Source organism: Hyla sarda, chromosome 4, assembly GCF_029499605.1.
Source record: "Hyla sarda isolate aHylSar1 chromosome 4, aHylSar1.hap1, whole genome shotgun sequence".
NCBI classification, from domain to species: domain Eukaryota; kingdom Metazoa; phylum Chordata; class Amphibia; order Anura; family Hylidae; genus Hyla; species Hyla sarda.
Window position 1 is genome coordinate 10,144,378 of NC_079192.1, and position 23,356 is coordinate 10,167,733.

At 44.9% G+C, this 23,356-nt stretch overlaps 1 protein-coding gene across 1 annotated transcript; it reads right to left on the bottom strand.

Moving 5' to 3' along the window:
* Positions 1–2,303: 2,303 nt before the first annotated feature.
* LOC130367240 (olfactory receptor 1009-like) lies at positions 2,304–8,577 on the bottom strand. Its single transcript, XM_056569645.1, has 2 exons — positions 8,554–8,577; positions 2,304–3,248 (listed from the first exon to the last, which is right to left on the bottom strand). Exons 1-2 carry the CDS (start codon positions 8,575–8,577, stop codon positions 2,304–2,306), a joined length of 969 nt encoding a protein of 322 aa, XP_056425620.1.
* Between the last annotated feature and the right edge of the window lie 14,779 nt (positions 8,578–23,356).

Below are 23,356 nucleotides of genomic sequence, written 5' to 3' on the forward strand. Positions count from 1 at the left end.
GGAACTGAACATCACAACATCAAAAATTGAAGATGGAGACACACTATCACGTGTTGATGGATGGACAGATGGCGGAATCCTAAAACATCTTTTTATCCTTAACCGAGAGAGCCTGGGAATAGAGCTAACCGAGACTAAAGAGACGTCCAGTCGGAGCCAACCCAGATGTATCCATGATGTATCCAGGAGGGATAAGAAGAGATTCATCAGCCGCATCCAAAGTACATCGCATTACGGAGATTTAATATGAAAAGTGTTCAAGATCGCAGACATAAGGACATATGTCCTTGCAAATTCGAGTAGCCAAATATTGGACAAGCAAGGAAGCCATTACTTTGAGTTTTAAATTCAGCAGCAATGTTATTAGGAGGACCAAAGAAATAGTTTAACTAGAGACACGTTTCCAGAAAGTATATGACGAAATTATTTTCTCTCTACAGTGGTCATCAAATTATTATTTTTTTTAATAACAATCTATGTTCTATGAACTGGCACGTTAATTACTAATACAAGAAAAGTAACATACTTGAAGTGAAGTACACTAACCATAGAGTTTGTGTGTTAGACACGTGTTGTAAAAGTACACACTAAGTTGACACTCTTCAATCTATAATGATTTGGAGTAATAAGCCCTCTCTTTGTATTTCAATATACCGTATTTATCGGGGTATAACACGCACCCTCATTTTACCAAGGATATTTGGGTAAAAAAAAATTTTTACCCAAATATCCATGGTAAAATGAGGGTGCGTGTGTGTGCGCGTGTATACCCCGATACACCCTCAGGAAAGGCAGGGGGGGAGAGAGGCCGTCGCTGCCCGCTTCTCTCCCCCTGCCTTTCCTGGAGTCTAGAGCCCTGCTGCCACCGCTTCTCTTCCGCTGACTATCTGCGCCGCTGCCCGTTCTCTCCCCCTGACTATCGGTGCCAGCGCCCCATTGCCGGCGCCGATAGCCAGGGGGAGAGAAGCGGTGCCGGCAATGGGGCAGCGGCACCAACAGCCAGGGGGAGAGAAGGGGCAGCGGCATCCTGCATCGTTGCTATGCACTGCACGGGACACACACCGGAGGCCTGAAGCAGCATGGACCCGACCCCGGCAACAGGTAATTATGCAACCGGGGATGGGGGAAGGCAACGGGGCAGCGGCGCCGGCAATGGGTGCCGCTGCCCCTTCTCTCCCCCTGTCTGTCGGCGCCGCTGCCCCGGCACCGATAGTCAAGGGGAGAGAACGGGCAGCGGCGCCGATAGCCAGGGGGAGAGAAGGGCCGGCTGCAGGGCTCTAGACCCCAGGGCAGGCAAGGGCAGAGAAGCCGGCAGCGCTGGCTGTCTCTGCACCTGCAAAGCCGCTGCAGTTCATTGATTTAAAGCGCCCGCTTTAAATCATTGAACTGCAGCAGCTTATCGGCGTATAACACGCACATAGACTTTAGGCTAAAAATTTTAGCCTAAAAAGTGTGTGTTATACGCCGTTAAATACGGTAGTCATCCTCTGAAATTGAAATGACTATATTGAAATGGGGGGGATTATGTCGGGTTATTTGGTACCGATATAATCAGATGTTAAAATATGAAAGATGAAACATGGCAAAGTGTCCACCATGTTGTATGAATTAGCAGATGGCCCCAAGTAAGTAGGCCTAAGTGAAGTTCATTGAAAGATCACAGTAACTCTAGAAATGTGTATTCCTTTGAATGTGTGCAAAGGTGTTATCTATTTTAAGAAAAATTTTGACAGAAGCCAAGGGGTCTGGCAAACAAGTTCTATATCTGAGAAAATAGTCGGGCCCAGATATGGTGAATTGCATTGTTTGTATATTTTTGGCAACTCATAGCGGTCATAATATTTTCAATATTTCTGTTGACCATAATTATTCATATTTCATAAATGAGTTATTACCCCGACACTTCATATATGACTCTTCCATGAATATAGGGCATATTGGTTTCCATCCCTTACTGGTAAGGTCAGTCAGCAAGTCTAGAGAACACCAGGGCATACTAATAATTACCCAAAAACTTGAAGGTGTTGATGGTCCCACAAGTTACAATTGGTTCCGGGATGACAATTGTATGTTGAAACTATTGTATCTCAACACCATAACTCTATGAAAAGCCAGTAAATGTAATTCAAAGATAAGGAAAAAATTAGAATTAAAGAAAACTAATACGGATAAATCAAGCATAGTTTCACATGGTGAAAATATTGTAACCTGAGAACATTATAACTTGATGCATCACTCTACAAGGTTCTGGAACAACAGTCCCCACAAGATGTGGTCTACAATCTGATGTGTATCTGTGTAGATTATCGGAGATGATTTACCACATAACTCATTTCCTCTACGGCTTTTTTAATATCTTCATTCCTCAGACTGTATATAATCGGATTAAGCAAAGGAGTGAACACAATATATAGGAATGATAAAATTTTACTCATGGTCAGTGTTCGGCCTTTTGTTGGGATAGCATAAACACCGAACAACGTTCCATAGAATATGGAGACCACAATGAGGTGGGAGCTACAGGTGGAGAAGGCTTTCTGTCTACCAATATTGGATGAGATCCTTAGGATTACTAAAACTATATAAGTATAAGATAATACAATGATGGTGGTTGGGATAAAGACAAGTGGAATGCCTGTAATATAAAGCTCTAAGTGAATTATAAATGTTTCAGAACAGGAAAGTTCTAGTAAGGGAACAAGGTCACAGAATATATGGTCAATGACATTGGGACCACAGAAGTTTAGCTTTGCTATTGTTATGGTGTAAATTGAAGTAACAAAAAACCCAATGAGCCAACAGATGACAATCAGTATAACACAATGTCCACTTGTCATGATAGAGGAGTAACGGAGAGGATTACAGATGGCCACATATCTGTCATAAGACATCACAGCCAGGAGAAGACATTCAGACAGTTCTGAAAAGCACATGAAGTAATATTGAGTCATACAACCAATAAAAGTCATAGTGCCCCCATTATTCAGAAGGATGTGGAACAAGTTGGGGACAATGTCAGTAGTAACCAAGATGTCACTGATGGACAGATGTGAGATGAAGAAGTACATTGGGGTGTGGAGGTTCTTGCTGGTGGACACCAGGGTGATGATCAGGAGATTCCCACATATTGTCCCACAATATATCACCAGGAACAGACAGAACAGGAAAAGTCTTAAACCTCGACTGACCTGAAATCCTAAGAGAAGGAACTCTGTGCCCTCCGTCCTGTTGTTCTCCTGTATGTAGATCTAGGCAGTAGGTATAATGTGTGTTATAAATCCAAAAGAAATCATATCATAAGACATATGACTAAATCTTGATGCATTTCTCAATCTGTACCTCCGAGGCACAGATACATCCAGAAACTGTCAAAATGACATGCCAACATATCCATGCTTGGAAAGGCACAGGCCCCATTCATTGCAATTGCCCGAGCATAGTCAGATAGTGACTACATTTGGGTAATTTTCCATATGTATACCAATTGTGCCATTGCTCGGGCCATTGAAATAAATAGGGCAGTGCCTGTCCGGGCACAGATACATTAGTGTTGTGGAAATATTAAGTTGTCACATTGCCTTCATATTGTGCGATATGGCGTAGGTTCATGTGTTTTCGGCTGGGCACCATAGCTGCAGATGTGGTGATTTGTTGATGACACATGGAGGTGTGTCATTTCTTCTGTAGGCTGAATCACTTGAAACCTAATGCTGACTGTATGTATGGGCATGGCTCCATCCTGTATGTGGGAGTGGCTTTGTAAACCCTCGCTTTTGTTAGGCATAAATAAAGATAACCCACAGTAGCAGGGAGGATTTTCTTCCTGAAGCTGGTGGGAGAAACAGTGTTACAAGATCACTGTGTTTTTTCAACTATTAAAGGGTTACTCCGCCCCTAGACATCTTATCCCCTATCCCCTATCCTTATCCCCCGCTGCTGGGGACCCCGGGGATCGCTGCTGCAGCACCCCGCTATCATTACTGCGCAGAGCGAGATCGCTCTGCACGTAATGACGGGCAATACAGGGGCCAGAGCATCGTTACATCACGGCTCCGCCCCTCATGATGTCACATCCCGCCCCCGTCAATACAAGTCTATGGGAAGGGGGCGTGGTGGTCGTCACGCCCCCTGCCATAGACTTGCATTAAGGGGACGGGCCATGATGTCATGAGGGGCGGAGCCATGACATCACGCTGCTCCGGCCCCTGTATCGCCCGTCAATACGCACAGAGTGAACTCGCCCTGTGCAGTAATGATAGCGCGGTGCCGCAGCGACGATCCCTGGGGTCCCCAGCAGCGGGACCGCGGCGATCTAACATCTTATCCCCTATCCTTTGGATAGGGGATAAGATGCCAGGGGCGGAGTACCCCTTTAAGAATTCACTATCCCGGGCTGACACCACTGACGCTGAATCTTATTACAAGTCTGGATTTTCTACAACAATTAGTATTAGCACTTGTAATACAGTTTTCTTACAGCAGGTTGTGCGATTAGAATATATTGATTACTAATTTATGGGTGGTTTAATACTTGGAATTTTCATGGAAAAAAACATGGAGGATGCATTGTGGTTTTTATGAATAAAAAGGGGGGCCAAATGTTAGCTAAGAGCTTAGCTGAAAAAAAAAAAAAAAAATATATATATATATATATATATATATATATATATATATATATATATATATATACCGTATATACTCGAGTATAAGCCGACCCGAGTATAAGCCGAGACCCCTAATTTCAACCCAAAATCCCAGGAAAAGTTATTGACTCGAGTATAAGCCTAGGGTGGGAAATACCTCATCCCCCCCTGTCATCATCCAGACCCGTCATTAACATCCTCATCATCATCCCCTTGTCATCATCCCACACATCCCCCCTTCATCATCCCCTTGTCATCATCCCACACATCCCCCCTTGTCATCATCCCACACATCCCCCCTTCATCATCCCCTTGTCATCATCCCACACATCCCCCCCTTATCATCCCACACATCCCCCCCTTCATCATCCCCTTATCATCCCACACATCCCCCCTTCATCATCCCCTTATCATCCCGCACATCCCCCCTTCATCATCCCCTTATCATCCCACACATCCCCCCCTTCATCATCCCCTTATCATCCCACACATCCCCCCTTCATCATCCCCTTATCATCCCACACATCCCCCCTTCATCATCCCCTTGTAATCATCCCCACCCCCCTTCATCATCCCCACACCCCCCCTTCATCATCCTCTTCTCATCATTCGCCCTCAGTGGTCTTCAACCTGCGGACCTCCAGAGGTTTCAAAACTACAACTCCCAGCAAGCCCGGGCAGCCATCGGCTGTCCGGGCTTGCTGGGAGTTGTAGTTTTGAAACCTCCGGAGGTCCGCAGGTTGAAGACCACTGCGGCCTTCAACATCATCCAGCCCCCTCTCACCCCCTTTAGTTCTGAGTACTCACCTCCGCTCGGCGCTGGTCCGGTCCTGCAGGGCTGTCCGGAGAGGAGGTGGTCCGGTGGGGAGGTGGTCCGGGCTGCTATCTTCACCGGGGGCGCCTCTTCTCCGCTCTTCCGGCCCGGAATAGAGGCGTTGCCTTGACAATGACGCAGAAGTACGTTGGCAATGAACGCACCTCTGCGTCGTTGTCACGGCAACGTGACTATTCTGAGGCCGGGCCCGAAGCGCTTAGAAGAGGCCTCCCCGGTGAAGATAGCAGCCCGGAACCACTATCCCACCGGACCACCTCCTCACCGGACAGTCCTGCAGGACCGGACCAGCGCCGAGCGGAGGTGAGTACTCAGAACTAAAGGGGGTGAGAGGGGGCTGGATGATGTTGAAGGCCGCAGTGGTCTTCAACCTGCGGACCTCCGGAGGTTTCAAAACTACAACTCCCAGCAAGCCCGGACAGCCGATGGCTGCCCGGGCTTGCTGGGAGATGTAGTTTTGAAACCTCTGGAAGTCCGCAGGTTCAAGACCACTGCGGGTGGGGGAGTTCACTCGAGTATAAGCCGAGGGGGGTGTTTTCAGCACGAAAAATCGTGCTGAAAAACTCGGCTTATACTCGAGTATATACGGTATATATATATATATATATATATATATATATATATATATATATATATATATATATATTTGTATTTTTGTTTTTTACACTCTAAGAGACTTTTAGTGGCAATCATTGATTATACTCATCTATGCTATGTAATTGTGGTGTCCAGGTGCGGAATACACTTGTCTTCCTGAACTGCCAGGTGGATGTCACTGAGTGTGTCTTCTGCAGGCCTACTGCTCAGGTGTATGTGATATACACTGTCATTGCCCTAAGGGGTTAACTTCTTTGGGTAGGAGGATGCAGAAGGGATCACATGTTTGATTCAGGCAATCAGGGCTGCTGCCTTACCTCCCCCAAGTCTTGCTAGACAGGGCGGAGTAAGTACAGTCAGTGCTCAGGAGGAGAGGAGAGTAGAGGTCACCTCTGGATTTCTGCTGTGGGTTTTTCCTCAGCACATGAGGACAGGCCTAAGGAAATCCAGTTGCAGCACTAATCTATTCCAGGGCAACAACACCCTTCACAGGATCCCGCCAACCAGGTTGTCCATTCCAGTCAGGAGCAAATCTGCAACGGGGAGAAGAGCCAAGAGAGCACACGAATCCCATTAGCAAAGAAAAGGATAACAGGAGAAAGAAAGCTAGCTAGTCAGCGAGGACTACAAGTCCCATAAAGCCCTGAAGCAACTGTTATCCCTGCAACAAACTCCAGTGAACTTTGCACTGACTGTTGAACTGTTCCTGTATATTTTGCAAGTTCCTGAGTAAAATGTAGTAGTTTCCGTAACCCTGCTTCTGTGGCCATTATTACCTCAGCGCTGACACTGGAAGCTACTACCCTTGGAGTGTGGGAGTTAATGCTACCCTACCATCACAAACTTTATTCTAGACACATCACCACAGTTAGCCACCATATATTGCATAGCACTGATCAGTTATATCAATGCTCTGCTAGTACGATCTGTCTGAGGTAGACCCTATCAGCAGATGGGCTTGTGGCAGGCAAAGAAGCCTAGTGAAGGCCTCCAGCGGCCATAGGGAATGATGAACTCACCAAAAACATGTTGCAGAGGTGCTGATCAGGCATCTGACAGGTGCCACAAATGTCGGGTACCCGATCGAGGCACTTAAGGGTTTAAATGACCGACATCAGTGTGATCGCTGATGTTAGTCATTGACGGTGTGTGCTGTCTGCTGATATCAGCCATCATTCACTATCTATGAAGCAAGTGCAACTTGTGCTCTTGGTTTTTAGACCTCAGGCAATACATGATATAAATGTATAGTGCGGTGCATTAAGTACCAGGCATCGTGCCGTACTTTTACGTCCATCGTCAAGAAGACATTAAAGATATGTCTCAAGTAACTCTTGTTGGTGCATAACTAAGGTTCCTTTAAAAGGACCTGTCACCAATGAGCATACTAAGTTATTACATTAACAAAGGGTTTAGTGGAGATATAGGGAAAAGATTGAATTGGTCACCATAGGCGTCAAAAATGAAAATTTTTATAAACTGTTTTGGGAACTACTCTCCCCATTCTTGTTGGCTTCATACAACTCAATAGGCCATGGTGCCCTGACAGCTTAAACCTGGTAAGGATCCAAGTGTTGCCATGAATTATAACCAAATCTCCTTATGAAACTCTCTGCCACATGGTGTTGTGATGTCTGACTCAATAAATACATTCAAGGGTGGCCTGGATGTTTTTTATGAAAATATGTAACATTACAGGTTATAGATTTATAGGGACAGAACATTGATCCAGGGATTTATCCTGATGCTATATTGGAGTTGGGAAGGAATGTTTCCCCTGGTATGGGGCAATTGGCATCAGCCTCATGGATTTTTTTTTACCTTCCTCTGGATAAACTCAGTAGGGACACAATAAGGACATGGGTTCAACTGTATGAACTATGTAGTTATATGAAACTTTAATGGTATTCATCCAGAATACAACAGAATTGCAAATTTTGGTCACCTTGCCAAAAAAGTGTAATGAAAATGATCATAACCACCATTATCATACCACAAAAATTCTACAAAAAAAAAAAGTACAGCTCATCCTACAAAAAACAAGGCCTCACACAAAACTGAACATTTTTTAGAAATCATAGCTGTCAGAATATGGCCACGCAATTTTTTAAATTTTTTTTCTAAAAGTGATTTCATTGTTCAAAGGTAATATAAAAAACAACTCTTTAAATCGGCCATCCCTTTATCAATATAGATTCGAGCCAGAGATGACCGATCAGAGCTTCTAAAAAATGTCCGGTCTTGCTGGATGTTCTTCACCACTGCTGATGTCTTGGTGCAGACACACAGGACTCCTTCAGTAGTCTTATTGGGTCCGGACCTCAATGGGTCAGAGCTGTGTCAGTGATGGGAGGGGTTACACAATGTGTGGATGGTGGGTTTATAGTTATGGCTGATCTGTGTAGATTGTATAATATTTCAGACATTTCCAGTCACCTATAAGAAATCTTTCTCATGTAATGTTATATAAATGTCACTTACATCAGATATTTCCTTATTCTTCATTTTCGGATGAATATCTCTTCTCTTCGCTCTCAGGTCTCTGGGGGGGATGGAGGACAATGTTACACAGGAGCAGCGTCAGCTTCTATGACCACCAGACCCCTGAATATGAAGCATTACCTGCCGATATTTATCTACAAGATGAAGACAAGGGACCAGCTAGAAGAACCCTCCGGAGATATCTATGCTATCGTCTGATGAGTCTACAGGGTTCTGATCAATGAAGAAATATAAAAATAAATCATTAGCAGATTCTAACAATCGGGATTATTTATTTATAAAACTTTACAATATACTGTATATGGCTTCAATATAGAGATAAAAAAAAGTTTATTTTTTATTCTGCATAACTGAGGAGGTCCTGTGCCAAAGAACTTCTTCTATGATATACTGTGTAGTAACTTCAGCAGTTGGCACTCACTCACAAGCGTAAGCAGATGTGTGAAGGGTGGTGCTTACCACATAAAGTTACACCCCACAAAGTGTAACTATGGAAAAAGATGTATAGTATAGGTGCCTGCAGCAGCTCCACATTTATAATATACCATGCTCTATAGCTTCCTCCAAACTTGCGATGGGAGTGAGAGGCGCTGGGCACACCCACTGGAAAGGAACTCAGTTTGATCACACATGATGCAACGCGTTTCACAGACTGTCACAGCCTGGAGGTGGCAGCATCAGCATGAGGAGACCATATGGCGGCACAATTATAGAGCCTGGATGTGGCTGCAGCAGCATGAGGAACATGCCAACTGAGGGTTGTGTTTGAGGAGTCCACCGATTGTTGACTGGGGGTGTCGGATGTCACTTGGGATGAAGTGGATGACCGAGTGAATCAATCAATCATGGCTGCTGGGATGCAGGTCGAGACACGACTGCTAGCTGACACCGGGAGCTAAGACCTCTCGCTGAGACTCCGGCTGCCACACACGCCTACTCTGCTGCGACCTCTGCCTGTGCCTGATGAATTTAAGCCTCTGCCTGACATACTTGTAGAACAGTGGTGTACATATTTTACTTTTTATAGACGGGGTCAGTACTTTCCTCAGGGAGAGGACACCACTTCTGGTGTAACAGAGATTCAAGTAGGCCATATAGCACTCCGCGGGTTCCTGGGTACAAAAATATGCAAATCAGCTCATCACACCACCTTCACAGGTAGTGTGTTCTGCAAGCAGCTCCGGCTCCAGTTAAGAAGTCTCAGAACTGATTGGGATTAATGCCAAGCCAGAACTCTCTCCAGATGGAAAGAGGACCCATCTGCTGACAGCTGTTTCAGGGTGTTTGCCCCTCGTCAGTACAGAGCAGGGTTTTCTGGCTTGGCTGAGGTGAGAGGCCTGTGGCCTCTCACCTCAGCCCTCTTCTCCCACACTGATAACAACACCGCAGGAGAAATGCTAGCACAGGCTCCCAGTATCCGTAGTTTCAGGTGCTGCACATCTCGTATCTTCACAGCATAGACAATGGCCTTCAGATGACCCCAAAGATAAAAGTCTAAGGGGGTCAGATCAGGAGACCTTGGAGGCAATTCAACTGGCTAACGACGACCAATCCACTTTCCAGGAAACTGTTCATCTAGGAATGCTCAGACCTGACACCCATAATGTGGTGGTGCACCATCTTGTTGGAAAAACTCAGGGAACGTGCCAGCTTCAGTGCATAAAGAGGGAAACACATTATCATGTAGTGATTTCACATATCCAGTGGCCTTGAGGTTTCTATTGATGAAGAATGGCCCCACTATCTTTGTACCCCATATACCACACCATACCATAAATTTTTGTGTTCCAACAGTCTTGGAGGGGTCTATCCAATGTGGGTTAGTGTCAGACCAATAGCGGTGGTTTTGTTTGTTAACTTCACCATTCACATAAAAGTTTGCCTCATCACTGAACAAAATCTTCTGCGCAAACTGAGGGTCCTGTTCCAATTTTTGTTTTGCCCATTCTGCAAATTCAGTGCACCGATCTGGGTCATCCTCGTTGAGATGCTGCAGTAGCTGGAGTTTGTAAGGGTGCCATTTGTGAGTAGCTAATATCCGCCGAAGGGATGTTCGACCAATGCCACTCTCCAGTGACATGTGATGAGTGCTACGCTGTGGGCTCTTGCTGAATGAAGCTAGGACAGCCCCTGATGTTTCTTCATTAGTGACAGATTTCATGCATCCACATTTTGGCAAATCCAACACTGAACCAGTTTCACGAAACTTAGCAAGCAGTTTGCTAACTGTAGCATGGGAGATGGGTGGTCTCGTAGGGTGTCTTGCAATGAAATCTGCTGCAATGACCCTGTTACTGCGTTCACCAGACATCAACACAATTTCTATCCGCTCCTCATGTGTTAACCTCGACGACATGTCAATGGCTGTAAACAAAGAGAAACTTGTAAATAACTCATGAAAGAATAAAGTTATGTTAAAACCAAGCACATCATTGTTTTTCTTGTGAAATTCCCAATAAGTTTGATGTGTGACTTCAAAATGGCCGCCATGGTCACCACCCATCTTGAAAAGTTTCCTCCCTCACATATACTAATGTGCCACAAACAGGAAGTTAATATCACCAACCATTCCCATTTTATTAAGGTGTATCCATATAAATGGCCCACCCTGTACATATTCATAGTTGGGACTAAGGATGCGATAATTTGATAAACATAAGCAAGATGAAAACAGGCACATTAAGATGTACGAACAGCATTATAAACACCACAAATGGTAAATCCCCCTGTGTGTTGTTACATTCTCCTGTGACTTTACCCGACCTGGCCTCCGCTTGTGACCTATCCTTACCTGTTGATTTTGCACTGCACAGCCCTCTAGGTTTTACACTTGCTTGTCTTGACTCTGTTCTGTATTACGCTTCCCTCTTGTTTATGGCACTGTTTTCTCGATTTACCCTTTTTTTTTTTTTTTTTGCTGTTTTGGTACTGTCTTTGCCCTGGCCTGTCTGATTTCTTTGACACCCCTGTTTACTTAAATTAGTGTAGCAACCAGTCACCATTTGAGGGCTGCCATGTAGGGTGGATCCTCAAAGTAGGTAGAGAAAATAATTTTAGCACTAGTCTGAACTGTCCCCTACCCCGGACGTGAAATACATATCTAAGGATGCCCAGAATGTTAAGAAACATGTCCCTAAACTAATTTGTGTCTTCTTTTAGTGTTAGGTCCCAGTCTGTCATACTGCCGCTTAGCTGATCACTGGCGGCAGTAATGTACTGCTTCGGACAGTGATTGTTTGCATTACGGTATGACACACTGGGCCCAAGCGTCACGCTGCAGCTTAGGAAGAGGATCATAGCCGAGAACCAGATAAGGACACTGTAGGCACCGTAGGAACACTGGAGGTGAGTAGAGGTTTATTTTTTTTATATACTGTAACATAGTAACATAATTTGTAAGGTTAAAAAAGACAAGAGTCCATCAAGTTCAACTTAAATCCCTATTGCCCCAGAGGAAGGCAAAAGAAGTTGCATAGTTCTTACGGTCGATAAAGAACAATCAAGTTCAAACTCTATCGCTATTGTGTCCCTACTGTGTTAATCCAGAGGAATGCAAAAAAAAAAAAACATGAGGTTGATGCCAATTGCCCCATGAGAGAGGTAAAATTCCTTCCCGACCCCAATATGGCATCAGAATAAATCATTGGATCAACATTCTATCCCCATAAATATAGCATCTATAACCTGTAACAATGAACTATAGGAAGGCAAAGTTCGATCAACTCAGAGAAGGCCTTAAATGGGCACTGTCATGAAAAATAATTTTTGATATGTTGTAGTACTCAAGTACTACAACATATCTCTAATATACTTTTATTTAAAAAAATGCTTTTAAAACGTTTTAAAAGCAATTTGAAATTCGGCCACTAGGGGGCGCCCTCCTAGTGGCCGAATGCAGTGCAGAGTGACGTCACAGCAAAATTCCGACTGATTCCGGCAGGGCATCAGTCGAAATTTTGCGCAGGCGCAGTAACAGCCAGGGCTCCGCATCGGCTGACGGCCCTGCTGCAAGGTGCGGGCGGCGCGGGGGGGTTGGCTGCTACAGCAAGGTGCGTGGAGTGCTGCTCTAAGGTACGGGGGGGATGGGGGGCGCTGCTGCAAGGTGCGGGGGGATGGGGGGCGCTGCTGCAAGGTGCGGGGGGATGGGGGGCGCTGCTGCAAGGTGCGGGGGGATGGGGGGCGCTGCTGCAAGGTGCGGGGGGATGGGGGGCGCTGCTGCAAGGTACGAGCGGGATAGGGGGCGCTGCTGCAAGGTACGGGGGGGGGGGGATGGGGGTTGTTTGGGTTTACTTACCGAGCGGCAGGAAGAGTCTCTCCCGCATCCGTCCCTCCCGCATCGGCTCCTGGCTCACTCCTTCCCCCATGAAACTCCTGTCCTGGGTGCCTCCAGTTGTTTTACCACTACAACTCCCAGCATGCCCTGACAGCCAATAGATGTCAGGGCATGCTGGGAGTTGTAGTGGTGAAACAGCTGGAGGCACACTGTTAGGAGAACTAAGGGCGGAAGTCCCCCCCCCAGCAGGCATCAGTGACGTGGTGCCTGCTGGGGAAGTCTGCCTGGTAGTGAGCACACTACCAGGCAGACTAAATGCCATTTTAAAAATAGTAAAAAAAATAAATAAAGGCAGGGAGGGTGTTAGGGATAGAAGGGCAATAGGCAGGGACAGAAAAAAAAAATCATGATGGTGGGAGCTACCCTTTAACAATATAAAATGAGATAATGTACTCAAAACCAAGAATACTGACACTTAAATGGGAGACTTTTAAAATATCTTAAACTCTCACTGTAAGATGTATATACCTTATGGGAATAAAAGGGTCAGAAATAAAAGAACCAATATGGATGAATAAGGGGGCAATAAACGACAAAAATAAAGAATTTAAAATACTAAAAGAGGACAGCAGTGAAGAAGCATTAAAAAGCTATAGAGAAAAAAGTAAAATATGTAAAAAAAATAAAAGGATAAAAGGTGCAAAAATAGAGACAGAAAGACTCATTGCCAAAGAGAGTAAAGCTAACCCCAAAATGTTCTTTAACTATATAAATAACAAAAAGGTCAAAAATGAAAGTGTTGGCCCTTTAAAAAATGATGAGGAAGAAATTATAAACGGGGATAAGGAAAAAGCAATATATTAAACAAAATCTTCTCCACTGTATTCACAGTGAAATGCACATGAAATGACAGGTGAAATACAGTGTGACAAGGTAAACTCCCCAGTACAGGTCACCTGTCTAACCCAGGAAGAAGTACAGGTCACCTGTCTAACCCAGGAAGAAGTACAGTGTCGCCTACAAAAAAATAAAAATAGACAATTTACCAGATCCAGATGGCATTCACCCCCGAGTTCTAAAGGAATTAAGTAAGGTTATAGACATATCCCTATTTTTAATATTCAGGGACTCTATAGTGACAGGGACTGTTCCCCAGGACTGGTGCATGGCAAATGTTGTACCAATATTCAAAAAGGGGTCAAAAGGTGACCCCAGGAATTATAGGCCTCTGTTGTATGTTAATTGTTTGAGGGTTTGCTAAGAGATGCTATTTTGGGCTATCTCGATAATAATAAGCGTATGACTACATATCAACATGGCTTTATGAGGGATCGGTCCTGTCACCTGATCAGCTTTTATGAGGAGGTGAGCTCCAGACTGGACCAGGGGAAATCGCTGGATGTCGTATATCTGGATTTTTCCAAAGCATTTGATATAGTGCCACTGACAAGGTTGGTGCATAAAATGAGAAGGATTGGGCTGGGGGAGAATGTGTGCAAGTGGGTAAGTAACTGGCTCAGTGATAGGAAACAGAGGGTGGTTATTAATGGTACTTATTCCGATAGTTACTAGTGAGGTACCACAGGGGTCAGTCTTGAATCCTGTTCTATTTAATATATTTATTGATGACCTTGTAGAGGGGTTGAAGAGTAAAGTAGCAATCATTATAGATAATACTAAATTCTGTAAAGCGGTAAACACAATAGAGGACAGTGCACTGTTATAAATGGATCTGGATAGGTTGGAGGTTTGGGCTGAGAAGTGGCAGATGAGGTTCAACACTGATAAATGTAAGGTAATGCACATGGGGAGGAAAAATCCGGGCTGGGATTATGTATTAAATGGGAGAACACTTGGGACGACTGACATGGAAAAGGACTTAGGGTTCTTAGTTAACAGTAAATTTAGCTGTAGTGACCAGTGCCGGGCAGCTGCTACCAAGGCTAATAAAATCATGGGGTGCATCAATAGGGGCATAGATGCCCACGACAAGGAAATAATTGTACCGCTGTACAAGTCACTAGTTAAACCACACATGGAATACTGTGTACAGTACTTGTCAGAACACACATAGAATACTGTGTACAGTCCTGGGCACCAGTGTAGAAGAAATATATAGTGGAGCTGGAGAGGGTTCAAAGACGGGCAACCAGAGTAATTCGGAGAATGGGAGGACTACAGAACCCAGAAAGGGTTATCAGAATTAGGGTTATTTAGTTTAGAAAAAAGAAGGCTTAGGGGCAACCTAATAACTATGTATAAATATATCAGGGGACAGTACAGAGATTTCTCCCATGATGTATTCATACCCAGGACTGTATCTATAACAAGCGGGCATCCTTTCCATCTAGAGGAAAGAAGGTTTCTACACCAGCACAGAAGGGGGTTCTTTACTGTAAGAGCAGTGAGACTGTGGAATTCTCTCCAGGAGGAGGTGGTCATGGGGAACTCTGTAAAAGAGTTCAAAAAGGGTCTGTATGCATTTTTGGAGAGTAATAACATTACAGGTTATATATACTAGATTTATAGGGACAGAACGTTGATCCAGGGATTTATTCTGATGCCATATTTGGAGTCGGGAAGGAATTTTTACCTCTAGTATGAGGGTTTTTTGCCTTCCTCTGGATCAACTCAGTAGGGACTCATTAGGGTTATAGGTTGAACTTGATGGACTATGTTACTGTGTTACTATGTAATATAATGCTGAAAATATTATATTTTTTGCTGAAAAACATCAAGACTCCCCTTGAACTTGTTTATTGAGTCAGACATCACAACATGTGGCGGAGAGTTCCATAGTCTCACTGCTCTTACAGTAAAGAATCTCTGTTTGTGATGATGGTGAAACCTTCTTTCCTCTAGACGTAGAGGATGCCCCCTTGTCATGGATACCGGTCTAGAAAGATCTCTGTCCTGTCCATTCATATATTTGTACATTGTGATCAGATCCCCCCTAAGCCGTCTTTTTTCTAAACTAAATAATTTAACTTATTATATAGCACAAATTGTACATTTTGGTTTTATGGCCCAAGTGCATATTCTTACATTTATCCACAATAAACTTTATTTGCCATGTCTGTGCCCAAGCCTCCAGCTTCCCCAGATCCCTCTGTAATATTATGTTATCATCCTCTGTGGTGATCACCTGACCCAGTTTAGTGTCATCTGCAAATAAAGGAAATTCTCCTCTGTAATCCCTCTACAAGGTCATTAATAAACATATTGAAAAGAAGTGGACCCAGTACTGCCCCCTGTGGTCCCCACTAGTAACTGTCACCCAACCAGAGTAAGTTCCATTGATCTCCACCCTCTGCTTCCTATCAGTTGCTAACAATTTACCTATATCCTCCCCTAGTCACGGTTCCTCATTTTATGTTTTTACCTTTTGTGTGGCTCAGTATCAAATGCCTTAGAAAAGTCCCAATATATAACATCCACAGCTTCTTCCCCGTCCAATATCTAACTGACCTCCTCATAGATGATTAAATTAGTCTGACAGGACTGATCCTGCATAAACCCAAGTTGGTTCTGTGTTAGAAGGTTATTTTCATTAAGATATTCCAGAATAGCTTCTCTCAGAAAACCCTGAAAAATCTTACCCACAACACATGTTAAACTTACAGGCCTATAGTTCCCAGGATCAATTTTTGACCCCTTTTTGAATCTTGGTACCACATTTGCTAAGCGCCCATCTTGTCATTATAGAATCTATAAATAGGGAATAAGGGTCTGTCTAGAATGGCACTTAAACTGGTAGAATTTTTTTTTTCTTTTATGATCAACATAAAGTTATACAGATTTGTAAATGACTTCTATTTAAAAAAAAATCGTAATCCTTCCAGTACTTATTAGCTGCTGTATACTACAGAGGAAGTTGTGTAGTTCTTTCCAGTCTGACCACAGTGCTCTCTGCTGACACTCTTTTTATTATAAAAATACAAAACTTATCCAATACAACAAAAAACAAGCTTAACCAGCTATAATATAAATCAAAACCCTGCCTAACCGGCCAGCCCAGCTTTACAAAGCAAAAAGAAAACAAACAAACAAAAACACACTGACACACATACCAAAAATGAACATAAAAACAGCACAACTTGGCTTAAACATAAACATAAAATTAGCACTACCTGGCTGTAACTCAAACCATCCATACTCGGGGGTAATAATAATAATAATTATATTAATAATAATTATAAAAATAAATAAATAAATAAATAAAAATAAACAGCACAACTTGGCTTAAACATAAACATAAAATTAGCACTACCCGGCTGTGACTCAAAACCATCCATACTCGGGAAACAAAACAAAAGGGGAAAATAAATAAATTAAAAATATAAAAATTAAAAATATAAATAAATAAACAAAAACACATAACACAACAACTGGTCCGACTGCCATAACTATAATATGAGACAATATAAAACAATGTAGATACAAAACCAAATAGATACAAAATCACTAATAGAAATTAATAAAATATAGTATATAAACATAAATATATGCACCCTATTTACAGAAACCTACAAAAAAACAAACAAAAAAAAAAACAGGAAATCCCTACACTAGAACTGTGCTCTCACCCACACCACCCCTCCTGCACATGGGTCAGAGTCCATACCGTTCCTCTACAGTTTACAAAGTTCTGTCCTTAACTGACCCATGTCAGGTCCCCCAAAAAACACGAAAACACACCACCACCCACAAATACACCCTCCCCACCTAGCACTCCACCCAACCAACTTATACACAAACTTATACATACAAACTAACAAACACTGAACCACAACCCACTATAGGCCCAAGTTTGGTCGCCTGTAAGCCCTTCATGCCATATCAGCTTGAAACAAAACAAAAAAAAGCTAGCGTGCACATGCATTAGCCCACCACCAGGAAGAAGGATGGCAGACTTGATACACCAAAATAATTTTTAACTCTTTTCCTAACTCCCCCTACAATTCTCCCTAATTCTGTCCCTCCATTAAAGCTAACCCTACTCTCACCCTATCTCTATCCCTATCACACTTCCCCTATCCAAAATAAAGGTACTCTACCCAAAAGATCTAGTACCTAGGGCACATCAAAAGAAAACCCTCTCCACAGGAGAGAAGCCCTACTGGTACCAAGACTGCCATACTCCAAAGACCTGATCTTCCCGAGGTCACCGGTGATATTCCCACAGACCTCCACCTCGGAAAGGATTTTCTGCTGGGTCGACACTAAACACCGTGCATTCCACGTGTAGTACCTAACCACTAAACTAACTAAGAATAAAGTGCCCCGGTCTCGGCCACCCAGTGTCCTGAATGCCCCATAAGCCCACTCCGGATAGGTAAGGCCGGCAAGTTGACTCCAGCAGATGGAAGCGCCCACCTGGTTGTAAACCCCTATATTAAAGGGACAATGAAGCAGCAAGTGGTCCATGCTTTCCAGCGTGTCCCCACACTCTTCTCGGGGACATCCCCGGTCATCAGAGTTCCTGCACTTCAGGTTGTCCCTTACATATAGCTTCCCCTGAAAGCAGCGCCAGGCCAAGTCCCAAAACTTCTGGGGGATCCTTTTCATGTTTAAAAGGTACAACCCCACCCTGAGATCCCGACCTGGGCAGTCCCTGAGCGCCAGAGGCCTCTGGAAGTGGGTCAACAGAACCCGTTTGTCAAGGAACTGCCTTGACTGGGTCCTGATCTCCCACACTCCCAGACCCCACCGACGTCGGGGTAGCGTAAGCCGGAAGATATCCATGGGGCGTACGGAGGTCCTTCACTTGCCCTCCTGTCTCCCATTCCTGGAAGAAAGGCCGAAACCATTCCCTGCAGGAGAGTACCCACGGAGGAGCCCTCTGTGACCAGAGGTTTGAGATGTTAGCTTTTAAAAAGGTGTTCGTTAAGAACACCACAGGGTTTACCATAGATAAACCCCCTAGTCTCCTCGTGCGGTACGTAACCTCCCTCTTGACTAGGTTCATCCTGTTCCCCTATAACAGTTGGAAAAACAGGCTGTAGATCCTAGTGTAGTAAGCCTCTGGCAAGATACATACGCTGCCCAGATAGATAAACAAGTGGAGCAGGTACAATTTGATCAGGTGTACCCTTTCCCTGAGGGTCAAAGACCAACCCTTCCACTGGTCCACCTTCTGAGCGGCATCCTGGAGCTTACCATCCCAGTTTTTGGTGGGATAATCATCCTGGCCGAATGTGATGCCTAAGACTTTTGCTGATTCTTGGGGCCCTGGAAGGGTGTCCGGGAGATCAAACGTGGGATCCCCCCCTCCCAGCCAGAGACTCTCACACTTATCCCGGTTGATCTTAGACCCGGATGCCTCCAAGTAGCGTTCCACCTCCGACATCACCACATCAACCCCCTCTCTCGAGGAGACGAAAATAGTGACATCGTCGGCGTACGCCACTACCCCCTGGATGGCCCCCGGCTCCGCCAAACTCATCCTGACTCCCGCCAACGGTCCGCAACTCACCCTCCTAACGAAGGGATCGATCGCGAACACATATAACAGCGGGCTCAAAGGACAACCCTGACGGACTCCAGACCCCACTCCAAAAGAGTGGCCAGACCACCCGTTCACCAGTGGGAAACTCTCTGCCCCTGCATACAAGATCTTAAGCCAATTAACAAAAGTACTCGGTAAGCCATATCTCAGGAGGACGGACCAGAGGTACTCCTGGTTCACCCGATCAAATGCTTTGGCCTGATCCAAGGACAGCAAATACCCCTTCCAGAAACCCGCACTACTCCGCTCCACTGCCTCCCTGACACTAAGGACAGCACTTAAGGTGCTTCGGCCTGGAACAGTGCAGTGCTGGGCCTCCGAAAGGAGCCGGAGTGCAAACTTCACCAGCCGATTAAACAGTATCTTGGCCAGAAGCTTCCTGTCCGTATTGAGAAAAGCTATGGGTCTCCAATTCTCAATACGGCTGGGATCTTTACCCTTTGAGAGAAGAATCAGGGCTGACCTCCTCATTGACTTCGGCAGAGTGCCCGAGGAGAGACACTCATTGAATACCTCAGTCAAGAGGGGAGCTAAAGACTCCTTAAAGGTCCTGTACCACTCAGATGTTAAGCCATCCGGACCTGGCGACTTCTTGGGGGCAAGCCCCTCGATCGCCAGTCTCACTTCCTCTTCCCTGATTTCTTCTGCCAAAACGCCAAGAGAGGGGTCTACCCCTGGCTCAGGAATGGTTTCAGCCGGGGGCGTGGCTTGGCGCTTGCTGGAAATGGCAGCTTAGGCTGAGAGCTCCATGCCCGAGCGACTACTACAGCGACTTGTGGACTGTCCACAGCGAAGAATTGCTACCCCACCTGATCCCTATCATCAGCTATGTCCCATAGGAACAGAAAGAGGGTGAAATCTGGAGTGAAACTCCGAAAACTGACCGATTTCTACATCTCGGCAGATCCTCTGGACTCCCAAGATGGCGCTTCTTCTCCGGCGGCCTCGGAGTCCTCCGCGTGTCACCACAGTCCGTCTGCACACTTACCCGCTACACGTGCAGCTTGCAGAAGCTCCTCGGTACCTCCATCCTCACCACCAGAAGCTCCGGTGTCTCCATCCGGGAGATCCTTGTTGGCAGCGGGAAGTCCTCATCAGGTTGCGGACAGGGCTTTTGCCTCAGCCCCTGCATCTCCCCTGTCTGGAAGCCCAGCGAAACAGCGCCAGCGACTTCAGGATGCTCCAGGGGTGAGTGTTTCTACTGCCCCATGTATTGCAGACTGCCTAGCGAGCCACCCTACTAGTGATGATCCGATTACGGGTCTTACTCTCAAAAACATGTTGGTTGCCTTACAACAATCTATCCATGCTGATGTTGCCTCCATGCTAAAACCGTTGCAATTAGACCTCATGGAGGTGAAGCAAAGAGTCGGGCATGCTGAAACAAAGATGGGTGAATATGCTGCCTCACATAACGCCCTCATTGATGCACACTATGAGCTAGAAGCAGAGGTGGCTACCATGCGGGCTAAAATGGCGGACCTGGAGGACAGGTCCCGTAGAAATAATGTGAAGTTTAGAGGGGTGCCGGAATCTGTCCCCCCCTCCGCTCTAAAGAAGTTCTTGCAAGATTTCATTAAACAGCTACTGCCTAATTGTTCTCCTCTCGACTTAACTATTGATAGGGCACACAGGGTGCCTAAACCCAACCATCTGGCTGACGACATCCCCAGGGACGTACTAGCTAGACTGCACTACTTCCATGTTAAGGACGAGCTCATGGCTACCTCAAGGAAGGCTCCTCCACTGTCTGGAGACTTTGGGAAGATCACTCTCTTCACGGACCTCTCTGCCGCCACCCTGCAGCAGAGAAGATCATTTTCCCCTGTTACTTCCATACTGAGGAGAAACAAGATCATGTATCGTTGGGGGTTCCCTGTTCGTCTCTTAGTTCAAAAAGACAATACTCTGCATGTTTTAAAGACGGTTGAGGAGGGTCAGCAGTTGCTGGCCAAATGGCAGCTGTTGGGAGAAAATGAAGGTCCTCCGTGTCGCCCTCCACCTAGTAGGGTAGACCCGGAATGGTCTACAGTGGGATCGGTGAAATGAGTCTACACCAGTAATCCATGGCACGGACTGGTCTGACTGGCTAAACTAGCACAAGTAGACTATGTCCCCTGATGAGTTGTCTGCAGGAGCGGTACACTGCAGACTTTCCCACACTGATGCTATGCGTTGGTTCTTTTTATTTTTTTGTTTTGTTTCCTGTTTGTTTGTTTTGTTCTATTGCTCTTTGTCGTTCTTTTCTATGTGGATGGATTGCCTTCCAACTGTCCGTGAGGTACTGCAGTTTCAGTTATGTAAACAGCTCAGGATGTATGCATCTTTAGCAGAAGATAAGTTGTTGTCATGGTGCTGACATTTGTGTCACTTAATGTAAATGGACTCAACAGTCCGTATAAAAGGGCGATGCTATGGTCTGAAATGAAACAACTAGGTGCTGATGTTATATGTATTCAAGAGACGCATCTTTTACAGGGTGACGCTCATAGACTAAGACATCCCCAATACGCTAATATTTTTCATTCTCATGCCTCCTCCAAAACAAGAGGTGTATCAATTGCAATTAAAAATTCAGTGGCTTTCACTCTCAAATCCTGTATCGAGGACCCTTCGGGTAGATACATTATCTTAGTGGGATCCCTGAATAATATACTTTACACAATTGTATCGGTCTACGCTCCTAATAGGGGTCAGGGGCGGTTTCTGAATAAAATACTTAAGAGGGTAAAAGGCTGCTGTGAAGGTAGACTGCTGTTATGTGGAGACTTCAACACTGTGGTGGACGGGGAGTGGGATAGCACTACGGGGTTCCATTCGGGCTCCTCTGATTTTATTAAAATTCTTCATGGTGCTGATTTGTTTGATGTCTGGAGAACCCAGCATAGCGGCGAGAGGGATTACTCCTTCTTCTAGTCGGCCCATAATAGTTACTCTCGGCTAGACTTTTTTCTATTGGATAGAGCACTATTACTGGATGTGCTTACGTCTTCTATTGGTCAAATAAAGTGGTCGGATCATGCACCAGTCCTGCTAACGATTAAAGAAACCACATGTGTTCCTCTGACGTACCTTTGGCGTACCAACCAATTCCTATTGCACCACCCCGTCCACTCGCAAGTGTTGGAGTCTGACCTAAGAGAATATTTTGACATACATGCCTGCACTACTACACCTGCTGATACTATTTGGAATGCCCATAAGGCGTTCATCAGGGGCACATTCATTAAGCTAGGCTCCAAATTAAAAGCCGCTAGGACAGCTGAACTGAATAGGTTATTTCAAGATATCCAAGACATAGAGTCCCTCAATAAATCTTGCCAAACCCTAGCACTTAAAACACGTTTATTAGAACTTAGAACCACACTGAGGGAGAGATTGTTTGTTGACCATGAACGACGGTTGCGGCGAATAAAAGCGACTTACTACACCTGCTCCAATAAGGCTGGCAAACTATTAGCCTCCGCACTTAATCGTAGGCAGGCCAAATCAAAAATCCCTTTCCTTTGGAATCCGGATAAATCAGCCAAGCTGACACATCCGAAGGAAATAGCAAACCAATTTAAAACCTATTATGAATCTCTATATAATCTTAGGGATGACACCAATACTCCTCAGCCGACACGTGACACCATAGAGGACTTTCTCACATCAATTAAGCTCCCCTCTTTACAACCTGACCACCTCGCTATCCTCAATTCCCCTATCACTATTGACGAGCTTACTAAGACCATAAAGTCCCTCCCCATAGGGAAGTCACCAGGACCGGATGGTCTGACTAATGAATATTTTAAAGCCTTTACCTCTGTTCTGATGACCCCCATGCTGAACCTCTTTCAACATGCCATAGACCATGGTTCATTACCCACAGAAAATCAACAGGCACTAATTGTTGCCCTAGCTAAGCCTGGAAAGGAACCTGATACCCCCCAAAATTTCCGCCCCATATCTTTGTTAAATTGCGATGTTAAGATATACGCAAAACTGCTTGCATCTAGGAA